This window comes from Ambystoma mexicanum, chromosome 2q (assembly GCF_040938575.1).
Source record: "Ambystoma mexicanum isolate Mex_15411 chromosome 2q, UKY_AmexF1_1, whole genome shotgun sequence".
Classification (NCBI taxonomy): Eukaryota; Metazoa; Chordata; class Amphibia; order Caudata; family Ambystomatidae; genus Ambystoma; species Ambystoma mexicanum.
In genome coordinates, this window is record NC_090924.1 from 264,460,433 (window position 1) to 264,477,979 (window position 17,547).

General features: G+C 45.5%; 1 protein-coding gene across 1 annotated transcript in view; it reads right to left on the bottom strand.

Moving 5' to 3' along the window:
• Positions 1-17,547, bottom strand: part of FAM20C (FAM20C golgi associated secretory pathway kinase) — a 438,324-nt gene that overhangs the window by 29,150 nt on the left and 391,627 nt on the right. The window contains exon 7 of the mRNA XM_069647240.1: positions 9,792-9,901. Coding sequence (XP_069503341.1) covers positions 9,792-9,901 — 110 coding nt within the window. The remainder of the gene's footprint in view (positions 1-9,791; positions 9,902-17,547) is intronic.

Consider the following 17,547-nt stretch of genomic DNA (forward strand, 5'->3'; position numbering starts at 1 on the left):
TGAGAAGGAAACATGGGATGAAAAAGACAGATGGGAAATTTTAGTCAGAGTGTGGGGAGAATGAGGGAGGAAAAATGAAAGGGAACAAATTAACCTTACTAGGACTAACTCACTAAAACAACATTTAAGTGATTGCTAGGGAGAAACTGTTCAGGTGGCCTGATTCCCACACAATCTATAGGTAAAAATTGTTAGTGAGTACAAGACAAGAAGCAAGTAAACATCCTGAAAGTTGCACTTTTATATTAAAGTATAATCACAGTAATCTTAAACAGTTAATTAAAAAATATTTGCAACTATAAATTAAACACAATGACAAGATATATATTCCAAATATAACAGTTATATTATATTCATCATTACAATGATAAAGAGAGAGCTAGTTTTCACTGTTGCAATTTGCATCAAGTCCGACAGTCCTTTCTTCCACTTTCCACTTTCTTCCAATAGTACGACTGACATATGGGGACATATGTTTTAGTTGTAATCATACTCCAGTTCGTGTCACAGTGATTCTTATGAATCAGACTGTATTTGTTTAGCCCAAGTTCACCTTCTATGTTGTCTTGCAGAGTGAATATAATGAGTGTTTGGAAAATCCACTAGCACTGTCAATTTCTCACTGCTCCACACTTAGTACTCCTACTTTACATTACTTAAAACAAACAGGGAAATAAATAAGGCATTTTACGTTAGGTTTTATATTCTTTATCTCTGTAATGAGCTATGATTTCCTCCCCTTTATATTTCACCTTTGTTTATTCTCTTCCTAAGCATTCATCAGATCATGCCCTGTTTGCCCTTGACCCAGTATTAATGCAACTACCGTGGAGGAGGGCAAGAGCCCCAGCCCTCGAGCAACCAGGAGCTGCACCAGCAACACACGGATCAGCCGTGCACCGTGTCCTCAACACCCAGTAAGCATCAAGGGTGAGGATTGCTAATCTCTCGGTATGTGCATTTGGCATACTAGCACCTTTTGAGCAATACCTATAGATTGTGCTTCTTCCTGGATCAGAAGCGCACCGTAGTGCCTGATTCGCCTGCCCTTGGCAGAATCTTCCGCCTGGCCCTGCAATGGCGAGTGCATCGCGGCCCCAGGGTGAGGCTCTGGCTGTGTGGCTTTGTTGCTAAGCAACTGAAACTTCTTGTAATGATTGACATCTGCCGGTAGGCGGAAACGCCAGCCACACGACGAAGGCCCAGACAAAGGCCCTGTTTGCCCTGGACCGCCAGTATTGCTGCAACCACCGTGGAGGAGGGCAGGAGCCCCAGCCCTCGAGCAACCAGGAACTGCACCAGCAACACACGGATCAGCCGTGCACCGCGTCCTCAACACCCAGTAAGCATCAAGGGTGAGGATTGCTAATCTCTATGTATGTGCATTTGGCATACTAACACCTTTTGAGCAATACCTATACACTGTGCTACTTCCCGGATCAGAAGCACACCGTAGTGCCTGATTCGCCTGACCTTGGTAGAATCTTCCGCCTGGCCCTGCAATGGCGAGTGCATCGCGGCCCCAGGGTGAGGCTCTGGCTGTGTGGCTTCATTGCTAAGCAACTGAAGCTCCTTGTATTGATCGACATCCACCGGCAGGTGGAAATGCTGGCCACACGACAAAGGCCCAGACAAAGGCCCTGTTTGCCCTGGACCCCCAGTATTGCTGCAACCACCGTGAAGGAGGACAGGAGCCCCAGCCCTCGAGCAACCAGGAGCTGGACAAGCAACACACGGATCAGCCGTACACTGCGTCCTCAACACCCAGTAAGCATCAAGGGTGAGGATTGCCAATCTCTATGTATGTGCATTTGGCATACTAGCACCTTTTGAGCAATACCTATACACCGTGCTTCTTCCCGGATCAGAAGCGCGTCCTAGTGCCTGATCCGCCTGACCTTGGCAGAATCTTCCGCCTGGCCCTGCAATGGCGGGTGCATTGCAGCCCCAGAGTGAGACTCTGGCCGCGTGGCTTTGTTGCTAAGCAACTGAAGCTCCTTGTATTGATCGACATCTGCCAGTAGGTGGAAACACTGGCCACACGGCAAAGGCCTAGACAAAGGCCCTGTTTGCCCCTGTTCACTCACGTGAGCATATAACAACCCTACTGTGGACTTATGCCTACGTCGAACCCAGACCTTTCCGCATCGTCGGTGCAAAGACAAACACTAACATGGGTGAGTAATTCCAACAATATCACTGTTCACATTCTGACCTGACATGTTTGCGTTACATAAATGCTCTTATGCAGCTTGTATTCTCTACCCTCTCTCATGGCTCCTGACCTAGCCAGTTCCGTAGTCAAATACACACAGCAAATAAAAAATGCCTTATGCTGACCTGGTCTTTAAATGTGATTGCATAATGAACCCATCACATGCGTGTCGTGTTGAAGTAGCCTAGTTAGCCTTGCCACCTATTGTAATTCATAAAGCTGTGTTGCTCATTGAAATTGTCTACCCTAGCATTGCCACCTATTACTAGATAGTTGCATTTGCCCAACTGCTAATTGAACCCTGCATTAGCCTGTTACCTACCTGTTGCTGGATAGTTGCATTTAGCCTGTGTGCCCAACTGCTAATTGAATCATGCATTAGCCTGTTACTTACCTGTTGCTAGATATTTGCACTTAGCCTGTGTGTGCAACCATCAATTGTTGCTGCATTAGCCTGTTACTTACCTGTTGCTAGATAGTTGCACTTAGCCTGTGTGCCCAACCACTAATTGTTGCTGCATTAGCCTGTTACCTACCTGTTGCTGGATAGTTGCATTTAGCCTGTGTGCCCAACTGCTAATTGAATCCTACATCAACCTGTTACTCACTTGCTCCTGGATTACTGCATCTGTAGTCATCTGGGTTAGAGTAGCATCATACTTATTGTAATAACGTTCAAACTGTATGTAACAATCCCTCAACTGATTTAGCCTACATGGTAATAGTGCCCGACCTGAACGGAGCCAATTTCACCCATATAATGCTGGTACTCCTGACCACCATCATGTTCCCTTTCTGCATAATACCCCACTCGACACCATGCACAAGAGGACAGACACTTCATTAATTTTGATGAAGGCTTAGCTAGATTAGGATATCTACGGCACTACCCTATCCCTTGACCCACCCCATTCCTCCCCTCACTTCCTCCATTCCCCACACAAATTTCACCCCCCAACAATATGTCCCCCAACATCAAGAATGCAGTTTCCCTAGACAGCCCGAGCTTCACTCTCAACCTCACCACACACATCAAACCTAACAAAACCAACAATAAGACAACACCCATCTTGGGTATTGACAGACTCAATGGACTCATGACTAGAACTAAAACCCCCTACCAAGTCACCTTATCTACCACAACCCCCAACACACCCACCAAACCAGTCACCACCCTTAACAACCGCCAACACACAGACCACCCAAACACACCTTTCAAACACCAAACCAAGACCAAAACCATTAATCTCACCCCTGACCCAGTAAACACACCGTCTCTTGCCCCCACCTCTACTCTTAAAGGCGCATTCATCAACGCTCGCCCACTTGGAGCCCGTTCAATAGAAATCCATGACCTTATTGTAGACCAACAACTTGATATCCAGGTAGTCACCGAAACCTGGCTACACCCAGCTGCAGGCCCCCTACTAGCTCTTGCCATCCCCCCAGGCTTTAGCATCCTCAGAACAGACAGGACTAACACTCAAGGAGTCACTATAATAGCTAGAACCAACTTGCAAATCAGAGACTGCCCAATGGAACAAATACAGGGATACAAACTCGTACTAGTAAAGTATACCTCCAACCCCAAAACCACCACCAATCTACTGATAGTGTACAGATCATCCAACAAAAACACCTACCCCGACCTGGACATCCCTCTACTATTAACTCACATCATCAAGCCCAAAACTAAATGTATAATCCTCGGTGACATCAACCTTGGATACAGTGATCCCCTAAATCTTGACTCACTAGCCGCCCACACAGCTATTTCAGAAATTAACTTCACACAGTTGATAAATGAACCCACCCACTCCAAAGGAAGAACCCTGGACCGGCTCCTCACGCTCAACTCTCAAGTATCCATAGACTCTAAATTCCCTGTTAAGTGGTCAGACCATTTCGTAATCAACTTTACTTTAAATAATACTAGCACAGACCACACCATTCCCAAAAAAACAGACACCTTTGAAACCAGAAACATTAAAAAGCTTTCACCAGACAACCTCTCCCCCGTCCTGAATGCAGCACTAGTCAACACGATACGAGGCACCAACAACCCTGCCTACCTAGCAGAACAATACCAACAAAGCCTCACCCATACCATTGATCTACTTGCTCCCATTACCACCAAAACTCGATGACCCGATAAACGATTTTGCTTCTGGTTTAATGAGGAACTAATGTCCCTGAGACACATAAAAAGATTGTTCGAACACCTCCACAAGAAAAACAACACCCCGGAATCAGCATTAGCCTTTGATAAAGCCAATAACAAATACAAATCAGCGATAATCACCCAAAACCCCAATGCCTTTAACCTTCGTATTACTAATGCGTCCTCAGACAGCAAAGAACTGTTCACCATCCTTAGAGAGCTTGAAAACCCTTGTCAAACAACAGCACCCACTAACACCAGTAAAGACTGGTGCACCACCATACAAAATAAACTATCATCCAAAATCCTAATACTACAAAACAAAATCGATAGTAAAAAAACGCTCCTAGCAGATAAAACCCCACCCACCATCGCAGTGACCACAACAAACACCACACTTGGCCCTCCATTTCAATTCACACACGTTTCTCACAAAGAAGTGCTAGACACCATAGTTAAACTCAAAGCCTCTAACTGTAAAGAATACCAATTCCCTTCCCATCTAGTTAAACTCTCCACCCCCACTCTAACGCCTATCATCACCACATTTGTTAATGCTTCATTCCTCACTAACACAGTCCCCACAAGAATTAAAAAAGCTTGGGTGACACCCTTTCTAAAAAAAACAACCTTGGATCCAACTATACCTACCAACTACCAACCTAGTACAACTGTCCCATTTCTCCTGAAAATAATCAATAAAATAGCCTACTCCCAAAAACAAAACCATCTGGAACATTACCAACTACTAGGAGACCGACAGTCAGGTGTCCGCCCCAACCATAGCACAGAGACAGCCCTTCTTGATTTAAAGATCTAAATGGATGCCACCAGAGAAGCAAGTAAACTCTGCTTACTAATGCTTCTGGATCTCTCAGCGGCCTTCGACTTTGTCGACCATGATAAACTCTGCAACACACTAGCTAACAATTTCAACCTAACTAAGAATGCCACTGACTGCATCAAATCATTCTTAGCAGATAGGACTTCTAGAGTATCCATCGTCAAAGAATCAGCCAACCCTATGCCAGTCCCCGCAGAAGTCCCTCAAGGTTCCTGCCTATCCCTCACACTTTACAATGCCTATACCAAATTGCTCTTTGCAACGCTGGATGCCATGGGTGTCTTCTACGCCAACTTTGCTGATGACACCCAGATCCTCATCCCACCAACAGGTAACTACGAACAAGACTCAATGTTGGTCAACCAAATCTACTCTCTCATACAAAACTGGATGGCTAATAACAGCCTCTGTCTCAATGATGACAAAGCAGAGCTACTCATATTAGGCTCATCACCAAAATCGACGCCCTCGAGCATGGCTACAAATCTTTCATCATCGATGGCACCACAATCCCCGTACTCAAACAAGTTAACACTCTTGGCGTCTACTTAGATGCTACCTTAAATATGTCTAAGCAAGTAAACACACTAGCCTCTTCCACGTCCTACACCTCCAAACTCATCACCCTTAGTCGCAAATTCCTCTCAGCCGACAACTGTGTCACACTAGCCAGAGCTCTCATACTCTCTTAGCTAGACTATTGTAACATCCTCTTCCTCGGCATTTCCAAATCCAATGTAGCCAAACTTCAATTTATGCAGAACAAAGCCCTTAGAGCTGCCCTAGGCATCAAAACATCTGAACAAATCTCCAATATCAGAAGAGACCACCACTGGCTCCCCATCCAAGCTAGGATCCTATTCAAAACCCTGATCATCACGCATACATGTATGGCTAATAAAGCTCCCAAGTACCTCAACAATACAGTCATGAAGAAACCCCAGACCAGCCTTCTCAGATCCAATAATAACATATACCTCGAAATCCCAAGATACAAAAGAGAGAAAGCAGGGGGTAGCAGCTGGCCCCTAGACACTGGCCCCTAGACACTGGAACTCACTACCCTCTAACATCATGAATGAAACATCCTTCCCACAATTCAAAAAAGCCTTGAAAACTTGGTTATTCAAAAAATACTAACTGAACCCAGAGCATGAAACCATTACCTCCAATTGCATATAATTTACTGTTACATTACCTTTATTTGTGTTTCTCTGTTTTATTATTAAGATTGTTTTTATCCACTGTCTGTAACTACGCCGTGATACCCCCGGGCCAGGGCGTATAGCAAATGTAATAAATAAAATATTCTCTTCCCCGTTGACATTTCTTCATTGTGATCTTTGTTGTTTCAATGCCCATGCTTTTACCTCTGTGCTCACTTAATCCCTTCATCACTGAATGTTTTTGCTTCCTCTTCTGCAGAATCCTAAGCCTGCATTCTCTTCTTCCATTATATCAATCTGGTTATCGCCCGTTCTTTGCAACCAACAGCAGTCTTCTCTCTGTCTGTGACTCTCTTCTTTCTACTCACTATACAAAAAAGTCTTCTCTTTTGGTTCTTCTTGACTTGTCAGCTGCTTTTGAAACTGTTGATCCCTCGCTATTTATTTATTTACTTGTACAATTATTAGGTGCACTAAACCCGAAGACATCAAGGCGTTGTTACATTACAATGAGGCAAAAGTTAGTACTTGTGCTGGCAGTTTGCCATGCAGGAGAGCAAAGGACAGCACCTACACAAAGAGCCAATTGTTCAAGAGTTTATGGAATGTCCAGTATGATTGTTCAGCTATCAGGGTTGCTGGCAGGGAGTTCTAATGGGCATGTTATAAAGCTACTCTGTGACCACCCAGTCAAAACATGTCCTCCGAAACTGTTTTTAACGGAAATTACATGCTCAGAACAGATGCAAGAGCGTATATACTGCATATAAATCAATTGGCTGAAAACAATCTTTAAGACACCGGTGTTACACCAGAAGCAGGTTTTCAGCTGCAAATAATCCATTCATTTAGATGAGTGCTTAGGGCCACGGCATGGGTAGTATAGCTCAGTGGCAACACGCTTATTTTGGAAGCAAGACAACACAGAGCAACACAGGTTTGAATCCCAAGTCCACGCTTAGAAACCTCTTTGGTATTAAGCGCGTTATAAATAACCAATTATAATTCATTAGAAATAGAATTGGCTTCCCCTTAAAAGCACAGAGCTAGCTCAAAGTGATCCCAGTTTTTTCAGGTGCTAGTGGGTGGATATGGCCATATGGATGAGCAGGGCTTTGTGTGGTCAATGGGTGGATACAAAGCCAAATAATACCCACAGGCTGCGTGTCTTTAATCACACTCCATTATCTGCACTTCCTCTTACAGGCAGTGCTTACAGCACCTCCTTATACCCAACACTGAACAAACTGTTACATCCACTTCCCTTTTTGAGGTTCTTTAGATGAGACCCTCACTTTCAGTTTGCTTCAACATCACTTATTTCACCCGCTTTTGTACGTCAGACAGATGACGTGCCTGCCGTCATACTGTAGAAGAAGGTATCAGGGGAACTAGAACATTGTTCTTGTTTTCAACATCTTCCGTTCTTTTCTCTGACCTGCAACCTTATTTGATTTTCGCTGCTAACATGCATGTTTCTTCTGTGCACTTTAATGGGTGACCTCCTTCATGTTCCCTACATTTATCATTGAATTATATTTGAGCATGTTGATGGTGGGCTGTCAATAATGACTGGTTTGAAGGGTCCACCACAAGGAATTTGCCCGAAATGTCTTGTCTCCAGGTGTGACATTCACCAAAAACCTACTTTACTTCAATGCATTCCAAACAAATGTCAAGATCCACTAGCACAGCGAGTGCCTTTTGGCCAAGGGTGGTAAGACGGGCAGGCAATCTATAAATTTGCCAACATAGAATGGAGTTCCTTTACATTCTCTTTAGGCTATGTAAACATAAGGTACAGATGCCTTGTTCGGACTGCTGGGCATTTGGAGATCACTTTAGTGGGAACAGTATTTGTAAGTACCTCAAATAAAGAGATCACAAACAAATGTAGTTTTTTTTTTAATATGCTGGTTAAAAATGAATTTACTACTTGAACAACAAAAGTGTAAATCTGTCTCTGGGGTTTAGGGACACTCCACCCCCAGATTGGCTACAGACATTCCAGCTTGTAAAACAAAAGTGTACCCCCTAAAGTAAGTGCTGGTGTGCAAAGGATGCAAGACCTTTATATGCCTATACCCAGACTCACCTACATTTTGAGTGGTTGAAAGTTTCCAACTTACCAAACATGTGCTGTGGTGTGGTTAACAAGGAGGCTGCAGTCTACTAGATGCCCCTAACACATGGCCCAGGTCCCTTTGGGGGCTTGGCAAGGCACGGGTAAGGCACGGGCAGGAGAGGGACTCACATTGTCTAGCAAATAATATTTCTTGTGTAGAAGGGTCAAATGCTAATAATAGCAACATCCCTTTTTCTAACATTAGGCCCAAGCATGCAGAACAAAGGAAAAAGAGCATACTTCTAGCATGATACACCTGCACTAGAAGCTGTATTTGTTATAATTGTAGTTTGGGTCAACATATCATAAACATTCATCTCTGATTCTGCAGCTTCACAAATCACAGCCCGTAGGGTTAAAGAGCCCAAAGAAGCCTGTAAATATTCACAGGTCACCTCCATTTTAAATTGGGATGACGTGTGCAGACTGTATACCAAATAGAGTTATGAACAACCTTTAAAGTAGCATGCAATTGCACAAACAGATGGAATGAAGCTTTTGCTACATTTTCAATAAAATTACACATCTGTTTACATCTCCCATCGCTGGTGAGTCATTTCCTAATTGCTTCATCGTTTAACACATTCACTAATTTGTAGTGTTAGTTTCAATGTTTAACCAGGCCCATTCCGTCTTCATCACCTGGCAAACCTCGGCCACGATCATAAAAAAAAAACAATATAATGCAGACTGTGATTTTAACCAATGTGTGCACGACTGTCCTTGAAAAATCATGGCTCTCTCTCGCCCTCTGCTGCACCCCGTTTCATGATATAATTGCACCTTAAGCAAGTTGTACAGAATATCACAAATCCCCTCATTCCTAAATCCAAAGCACTGCCTACATCAAGTCAGAGGAAAACGTATGCACTGAGAATGTGTGCATGGTTCACACAATTACATTATCCCTGCGTTGAAAGAATTGTTGCTATGGCAACTGTCCTATTGCATTATTCTCAAAGCGTGCTACCTTCAGACATCTTTCAAGCCGGACACACTCCGACAATGGCACATCCTGTAACCCTAGCACTGTATGTTTAGGCAATAGATGCTTAAGATATTTGGACTGAATTAGCAAGATCAGCGTTTGGCTTGTCGCTCTTGGCCACTTGCCGCTGAAATTAGGCCTCGGTTGATGCAACTCCTTCCACTGGTTTTCAGAAACTGCAGGCCGTGCACGTACACATATTGGCGTGTAACATGTCTGCAATAATGACTTACTACCGTGTATCTACCTGTGTACTAAATTATTTATGTAACTGTGCTGGTAGGAAACATACCCATCAGGAAGTCAAAAACCGTCATGTCCATGATATCCAAAAGCCTGGTCCCGGTGTCATAGGGAGGGGTTTGTTTAACTTCTTCACAGTAATCGAGATCCACTTCCCATCTGAAAAGAGAACAGTAGAAAGTAGTCAGTGATTTTACAGAGAGGATCCAATGTTCACACTCTGCAAATGAACAGTTCACTGGCTGCATGACTTGAGACTTCCGAACTGGCTGATTTCAGTAGCTATGTTGCTTTAATGTCCACTGCAGCATTATTAGCACCCTCGGCCGGTGCGTCAGCCAATCAGGTTGCTACAAACCCTGGCTGAATCCAATGATGCAAGCCTGGGTTTGGAGGAACCAGAGCGCACTGCGCAACAATCCTCTCCACTACACTGCCTGTTCCCCCTCCTCACCCGCCTCCCGCCATCATGTTGTGCCCCTCAACACCTCCCACCCCTTCTCCTTACCGTACGTAGCATGGCTTCTCTGCCAGGGCCTCACCAATTGGCTTCCTCTTACCGCCACAGAAATGGAAGAGGGGCTCCAAGCGGAGCCCCGCCTTCCATTTCCATAACAACCATGACTCTCCCCGGCTGCTGCGAATGAAGTAGGGCAGCCGTGTTTTTAAATCATGTTTTGTATTGTTATTAGCACCTCAAGGGTTTGCTATGGAGTGCTAATGGCAATAATCACACGTTTGGTGGGTTTCACCGGTCTGGCAATCACACTGGGGCCTGATGTTAAGAACCTCACAAACTCGGCCGCGGGACATTACCGGCTGGTGAAGACCCTCAAACGTGTGATTCTTCCCATAATAATGGGTACTGATAAATCGGTACACCATGATATACCTAGCAAAGAAAAAAGAAAATAAATCTGAGAAAAGCACAATGCTCAAACAGCATGTATTTATTCACACTGAGTACATAGGTTTAGCTAACTTTGACTTCTCAATAAATCTAGACTCATAAAGAGGGGCGAGAGTGGATATTAGCCTCTCAATATCCCGGATCCTGCTTTTTTTGCACAGTAAACAGGTCACGCTTTGTTTTTTGCTGTTTTGAAGATATATTGGCGCATCAGTTGCAACAATGTATAATGATATTCTGAATGCAGCCAAGAAGAACAAGGACGAAGGATAGAGGGGGGGTGGGGGGGCAGAGGGAGAGAGAGAGAGAGAGAGAGAGAGAGAGAGAGAGAGAGAGAGAGAGAGAGAGAGAGAGAGAGAGAGAGAGAGAGAGAGAGAGAGAGAGAGAGAGAGAGAGAGAGAGAGAGAGAGAGAGAGAGAGAGAGAGAGAGAGAGAGAGAGAGAGAGAGAGAGAGAGAGAGAGAGAGAGAGAGAGAGAGAGAGAGAGAGAGAGAGAGAGAGAGAGAGAGAGAGAGAGAGAGAGAGAGAGAGAGATCTACATGAGGCGATGTTGGTCTCATAGAGCGCACAGGTGTGAAAGAGGAAAAAGAAAAGCATACTGTAAAATCACATGTTGTATGATAAAGGCTACATTCATATACCAGACATGCCAAACTGAATTCTATCCAGTAGTTGATAACAGGTCTTAATGTTAAATAGGTTACATAGAGGTCTCATGTGGATCACTACAAGTTAACAGGGCAAACCAGACGTGGACCCCTTGCTCACTGTTCTTAGAGAGGCAACAGTTTCACCTCACTGATGATGCCCAACAAGGCTGAAACACGTGTATGGGGTTACTGATGGTACTCTTGTTCAGAGGAGAATTGCCTAGCATTTCGGCGCTGGACTGCCCCTGGGCAGGACAAAGGCTGATATGCGGGGAAATTTCTTCTCTGTGAAAAGGACAGTGAGCTAAAGACTTGGTAGAGTCTCTCCCAGGGGTTATTCACCCAAGAACAGGTCATTGGGCTGTGTTCGTGCTGGTAGAGAGATTCCAAGACCCCCCTTTGTTTGCATACATTAACTTTGGGTTTCACCCTAAGTTAACAGGGCAATCCAGACGTGGACCCCTTGCTCACTGTTCTTAGAGAGGCAACAGTTTCACCTCACTGATGATGCCCAACAAGGCTGAAACACGTGTATGGGGTTACTGATGGTACTCTTGTTCAGAGGAGAATTGCCTAGCATTTCGGCGCTGGACTGCCCCTGGGCAGGACAAAGGCTGATATGCGGGGAAATGTCTTCTCTGTGAAAAGGACAGTGAGCTAAAGACTTGGTAGAGTCTCTCCCAGGGGTTATTCACCCAAGAACAGGTCATTGGGCTGTGTTCGTGCTGGTAGAGAGATTCCAAGACCCCCCTTTGTTTGCATACATTAACTTTGGGTTTCACCCTAAGTTAACAGGGCAATCCAGACGTGGACCCCTTGCTCACTGTTCTTAGAGGCAACAGTTTCACCTCACTGATGATGCCCAACAAGGCTGAAACACGTGTATGGGGTTACTGATGGTACTCTTGTTCAGAGGAGAATTGCCTAGCATTTCGGCGCTGGACTGCCCCTGGGCAGGTCAAAGGCTGATATGCGGGGACATTTCTTCTCTGTGAAAAGGACAGTGAGCTAAAGACTTGGTAGGGTCTCTCCCAGGGGTTATTCACCCAAGAACAGGTCATTGGGCTGTGTTCGTGCTGGTAGAGAGATTCCCAGACCCCCCTTTGTGTGCATACATTAACTTTGGGTTTCACCCTAAATTAACAGGGCAATCCAGACGTGGACCCCTTGCTCACTGTTCTTAGAGAGGCAACAGTTTCACCTCACTGATGATGCCCAACAAGGCTGAAACACGTGTATGGGGTTACTGATGCTACTCTTGTTCAGAGGAGAATTGCCTAGCATTTTGGCGCTGGACTGCCCCTGGGCAGGACAAAGGCTGATATGCGGGGACATTTCTTCTCTGTGAAAAGGACAGTGAGCTAAAGACTTGGTAGAGTCTCTCCCTGGGGTTATTCACCCAAGAACAGGTCATTGGGCTGTGTTCGTGCTGGTAGAGAGATTCCCAGACCCCCCTTTGTTTGTATGAAGAAACATTATGATACATTTATACAACATTTCAAGCATAACTGTTCATAAACAAAGCCCACGCTTATATGTTTACATCTTATGTGGAAGTTAGATGTGTGGGACGCTATGTACTAGCTCCTGGTTCTGCAGTGTGAGCTCCTGGTCACTATTTAATGCTGGATACCCAGGAGCTGCGTGTAGCTTCTGCTTATCACATTTTTAATTTCCATCCGTGTGCCAGTTATCAGCATAGATCCCTTGCTTCCTCACAATTTACCAAAATCATTATAAAATGCTTGTTATCCATCAGCAAAGTCCTGCTATCATCCGAGGCTGGTAAATAACAATCTCAAGACGACCGTGCATCACTAAGGAGATGGAAACGGTTGTTACAACTACACTGTCCACATACGTAATGTTATCATCTTTTTTTGCTGCAAGTGTAAACAAAGCTCTGGGCTAGTGCCTATGGGTAGTCGAGTGCTTTAAAGAGTTTATAAATCTGACTACCAGAGTAGCTGTGCTGCGGGCAGGAGCATAGCGAAATGATGTGAAATAACCGGCAGGGATCGTGTAAGCAGGACAGGTGGGGTGGTAAAATATGTGTGAGCAGCAGGAAAAGCAGAGTTGAGTGTTGTGGAAGAGGAACACAAGTCTGAAGCGATTCAGTGAGTCTGAGGTGGATTAGAAGAGTACTGCAAATTGAAGGAGCACAGCCCGAGAAGGGAGGTTCCTTTGCCTGTTCTTTGTGTTGTTCTGGTGGCAGTGCATCACGGCAAGATTTGACCTATGTGGAAAGACTAGGGATAATACAGTGCTGTGTCTATTTACACACATTTTATGTTTTGTCTCTTAGGTGACACTGAAACCACTACATGTAAGCCAAAACTAATTTCTTGGAAATTGAAGGTAGGAGAGAGATGATTTGTGAGGAGGTAACACCCCCCTTGAGGGTGCTGCTTCACTATTGACCTATCCATTGACAGCCCCCGCCCATACGATTCCCTATGGCCATTCTCACCCACTACCTGCCCTCCCCACACAACAGACATCCCATGTGCATGAACACATGGGGTGCTATCCTTCAAATTGGTGATGATGTGTCTCTTACAATGTCATCCTCCTCAACCTATCCACCACCTTAGATGTGGTGGAACATAACATTTTGCTCCATCAGCTTTAATCCATGGTGGGTGTCGCAGGCCATGGTATTCAATGGTTTTCCTCTTTCATGACTGGATGTCTTCAAAGCATCAGGCTAGGTAACCTGGCTTCCCCTCTGAGCGCTGTAACCTGTTGGGGTTCTTCAGGGACCACCAATATTCCCACCTACACAAAACTCCTTACTACACAAATATCATGATATACTCTCACCCACACACTGATGACACTCAGATTTACTTACAAATCAATTTGGCGAACAACACATTTGTGACTGTCTAAAAAAGGGCGAAATTAAATGGAAGCTTAGATGCACAGCAATATTTTAGAACTCAAAGACTTGAACACCGAAATGCTGCTTCTGGGCCCCACCATATTCCCTAAAATCTCAACACACACTGCTCCCTGCTGACTATTTTATAACAAAGTGAGACACTTTGGTTTTATCTGGGACCACAACAAGAGCATTGACACTAAGATTAATGTTGTAACAAACGACTTCTGTTAGCTCATGCTTCCTACTATGATCCTTGCTTTCATCCCCCAAGAAAGCAACTTTGTAGCTGCAGGTGCGATAATCAACTCTAGTTGTCAGTATGGCATTTGAGTGTGAGCCTAAATACACCAGTCTGCACAGTGAGATGGCCAAATGCCTCCATTGACTTCCAGTCAGTTCCAGGATCTGATTCAAAATCCACTGTCACGTTTACACATGTCTACATGGAACATCACCTACATACACACTTCCCTGCCGTCGGCCCTTAACTATGTGACACTCTCCTGCTGGCCTGGATATCATCTCCCACGAGGTCTCTCTTCAGAGAAAACATCAAAACTCACTTGTTCTCATGCTTCCCTTGCACTGAACAGGTTATCTTGCCTTGTTCCTTCGAGAGAGGGGCGCCTGCTACCTTTTTTGTATTTTTGAAAGGAACTTGGGGTTGGTCACCCTAGGTTACCTGGGGGCAACCAGACGTGGACTCCCTGCTCACTGTGCTTAGAGAGGCTCAGCTTCACCTCACTGATGAGGTGAGGCCCTATTAGGCTGAAACACGTGTATGGGGTTGCTGGTGGTACTCTTGTTCAGAGAGGAATTGCCATAGCATTTCGGTGCTGGACTGCCCTTGTGGGCGGGACAAAGACTGATATGCAAATGGATATTTCCCATCTGTGAAAGGTACAGTGAGCAAAAAGCAATGGCTGCAAACTCTCAATGTGGTTAATAACCACTAAAAAGGTTATCATGCCTTGTTCTTGCGAGAGAGGGGCGCCTGCTACCTTTTTTGTATTCCCTTGCACTGTTGCCTCGTGCCTCTCTAATTCCTTACTGGTTCTCCATGCATTCATTCTTGGAATGTATAGTCACTAAACACTATTCAGCTTGCGGTGTGCACCGTACAATTGAATTGCATGAACATAGACATAGTGCAATGACCCTTTTTCATTTGGGAGTTGCAAAGGAACAACAGCAACGTGTAGGACATGATGACTGTGCAACTGTTTCTCCTAAACCTGAGTAAGTAGCATCAATATGGGGTAGCGCTTCATTGCACTCAACGGTTACTGACCAGGGTCGTTTCATACATGTACATCTTACTAATAATCGTATGTCTTTTGGCACAGAATGTGAACGATGTGAATAGGATGATGATCTCAAGTTGTGCTTTCTCTCTAAGAGATCAGAGGTTAGATTATAACATAAACACCGTGCTTTTCTCAGTGCTAACATCATTATGCACATAAAGAGAACTCCACTGGTTGAGATGAGCAGGAAACCTGTCTCCGAAGCCATTAGGGAACCCGCATTCCTTAGCTATGGCAGACTCAATGGGTGTACCCCCACTCTAGTGGCGGGAGGCCCACAGTTCATCACCTGCTGCCGTGTCAGCTCCCTGACCATGTGCATATAGACTCTACAGTTGTTTGTGGAAAGAGTATCTTTTGCCATCAACAGACTCAGTCTTCGACTTTCTCCACTTGCACATAATATTCTATCGGAAATTAGGATGCGCAGTCCACCTGCAGGAATGTTCTTGCTGAAACCTATCGATTACTGCATACATTTCCAAGTCAGGCTTATTCATCAAGGGCATGGTGACTGCCTGCACTAGTGTTGGTGGGGTGGCAAGAAGTCGCTCCCCCTCCACTGGAAACATTTGTCAGGGAAGCATTGCTTGAGTGGACATGCAATCCGTGGGATATGGTAGATAATAAACCGTGGGTGTCAGTGCCTCGAGAGACCCAACCCAAACTCATTTTGCAAATTAATTGTTTAGCGGGGTTGTTCCCTCCAGGGGCAACGTTAGAACTTTTTTGTAAATTGAGTTGCCAGCTGCCAGCTGTTTCCTGTCTCAGCCTGTTCCAGCTGACCGATCCCTCTCCAAGGAGCAGGAGCTCCCAACCATCACTGCTGGAGCAGTGCACCCCCCCCCTAGAAAGTGTAGCTGGAGCTTCCCTTCCCCGAGGCTATCCCAGGTACTGCCCTGCCGTATGAATCGGCGTTTATTTTTCTTGAAGTGCGACTCCTGCGCACATTTCATCCGCCGCGCCTGCTACATGTAAGCAGCAAGGCTCGCTGCGGCTCCGCACGTCCGTGCCATCTGGGCACCATTCCCGAGGCTGCGGGTGGCGACCATTCCAAGATGGCGGCCCTGCCTCGCTGACTTCACCTCCACCGGCCCCTCCGACGACATCCCTGCCCATTGGCCGATGACGGCTACAAGGCAGCCAATCGGGCACCGGGAGGCGTGAGCCGGCCCCACAGAACGAAGGCCAGCAGGAACTAAGGCTGTTTCCTGTCTCAGCCTGTCTATGCCTGCCTTGCCTTTTGCCAGAGACCCTACTCGTTGCCGCCTGTATCCAGACTATCACTAGGTATGTCAGCCTAACTCCCCTAAAAGAAACAGATAGGTCCTCCAGCGACGCAAGCGTGCATTCGCCGTTGCCACGCATGGGGTACTTGACGCAGCCCAATATGGCTGACCTATTCTTGTCGCCGATGGAACTACCTACATTCAAGTAAGGACTCATTCAGTTACTTGATTGCCTATACTGTCCAGCCAGCCATACCCGGGTATTGCTTCTTCCAGTCACTGATTGTCCTCACTGCCAGGTGCACATCTTGCCTATTGTGATGTTGTGAGCCCTAGTCACTGTTGCTTTTGCACACAGGTGCATATCCAATCTTGCCTATTGTGATGTTGTGAGCCCTAGTCACTGTTGCTTTTGCACACAAGTGCTTATCCAATCTTGCCTATTTTGATGTTGTGAGCCCTAGTCACTGTTGCTTTTGCACACAGGTGCATATCCAATCTTGCCTATTGTGATGTTGTGAGCCCTAGTCACTGTTGCTTTTGCACACAGCTGCACAACCACTTTTTGTTATTACTAATGTCGTGTGATTCAGCTACTGCTGCCTTGCACATAGGTGCATAGTCTCATTCTCCCCTTAGTGAGTTAGCCAGCTCACAAGAGAAACCCCCACTTTAGATAGCTAACACCTGCCCACTCCCCTATCCAAACCAAGCCATACCATGCAAGGCTGCTTACTATTCATGATGTTCCCCTTCTGTGCCATCCCGTTTGATACACGTTGCACAGGTGCCCACTTCCTTTTCCACGATAATGGCCTATCCA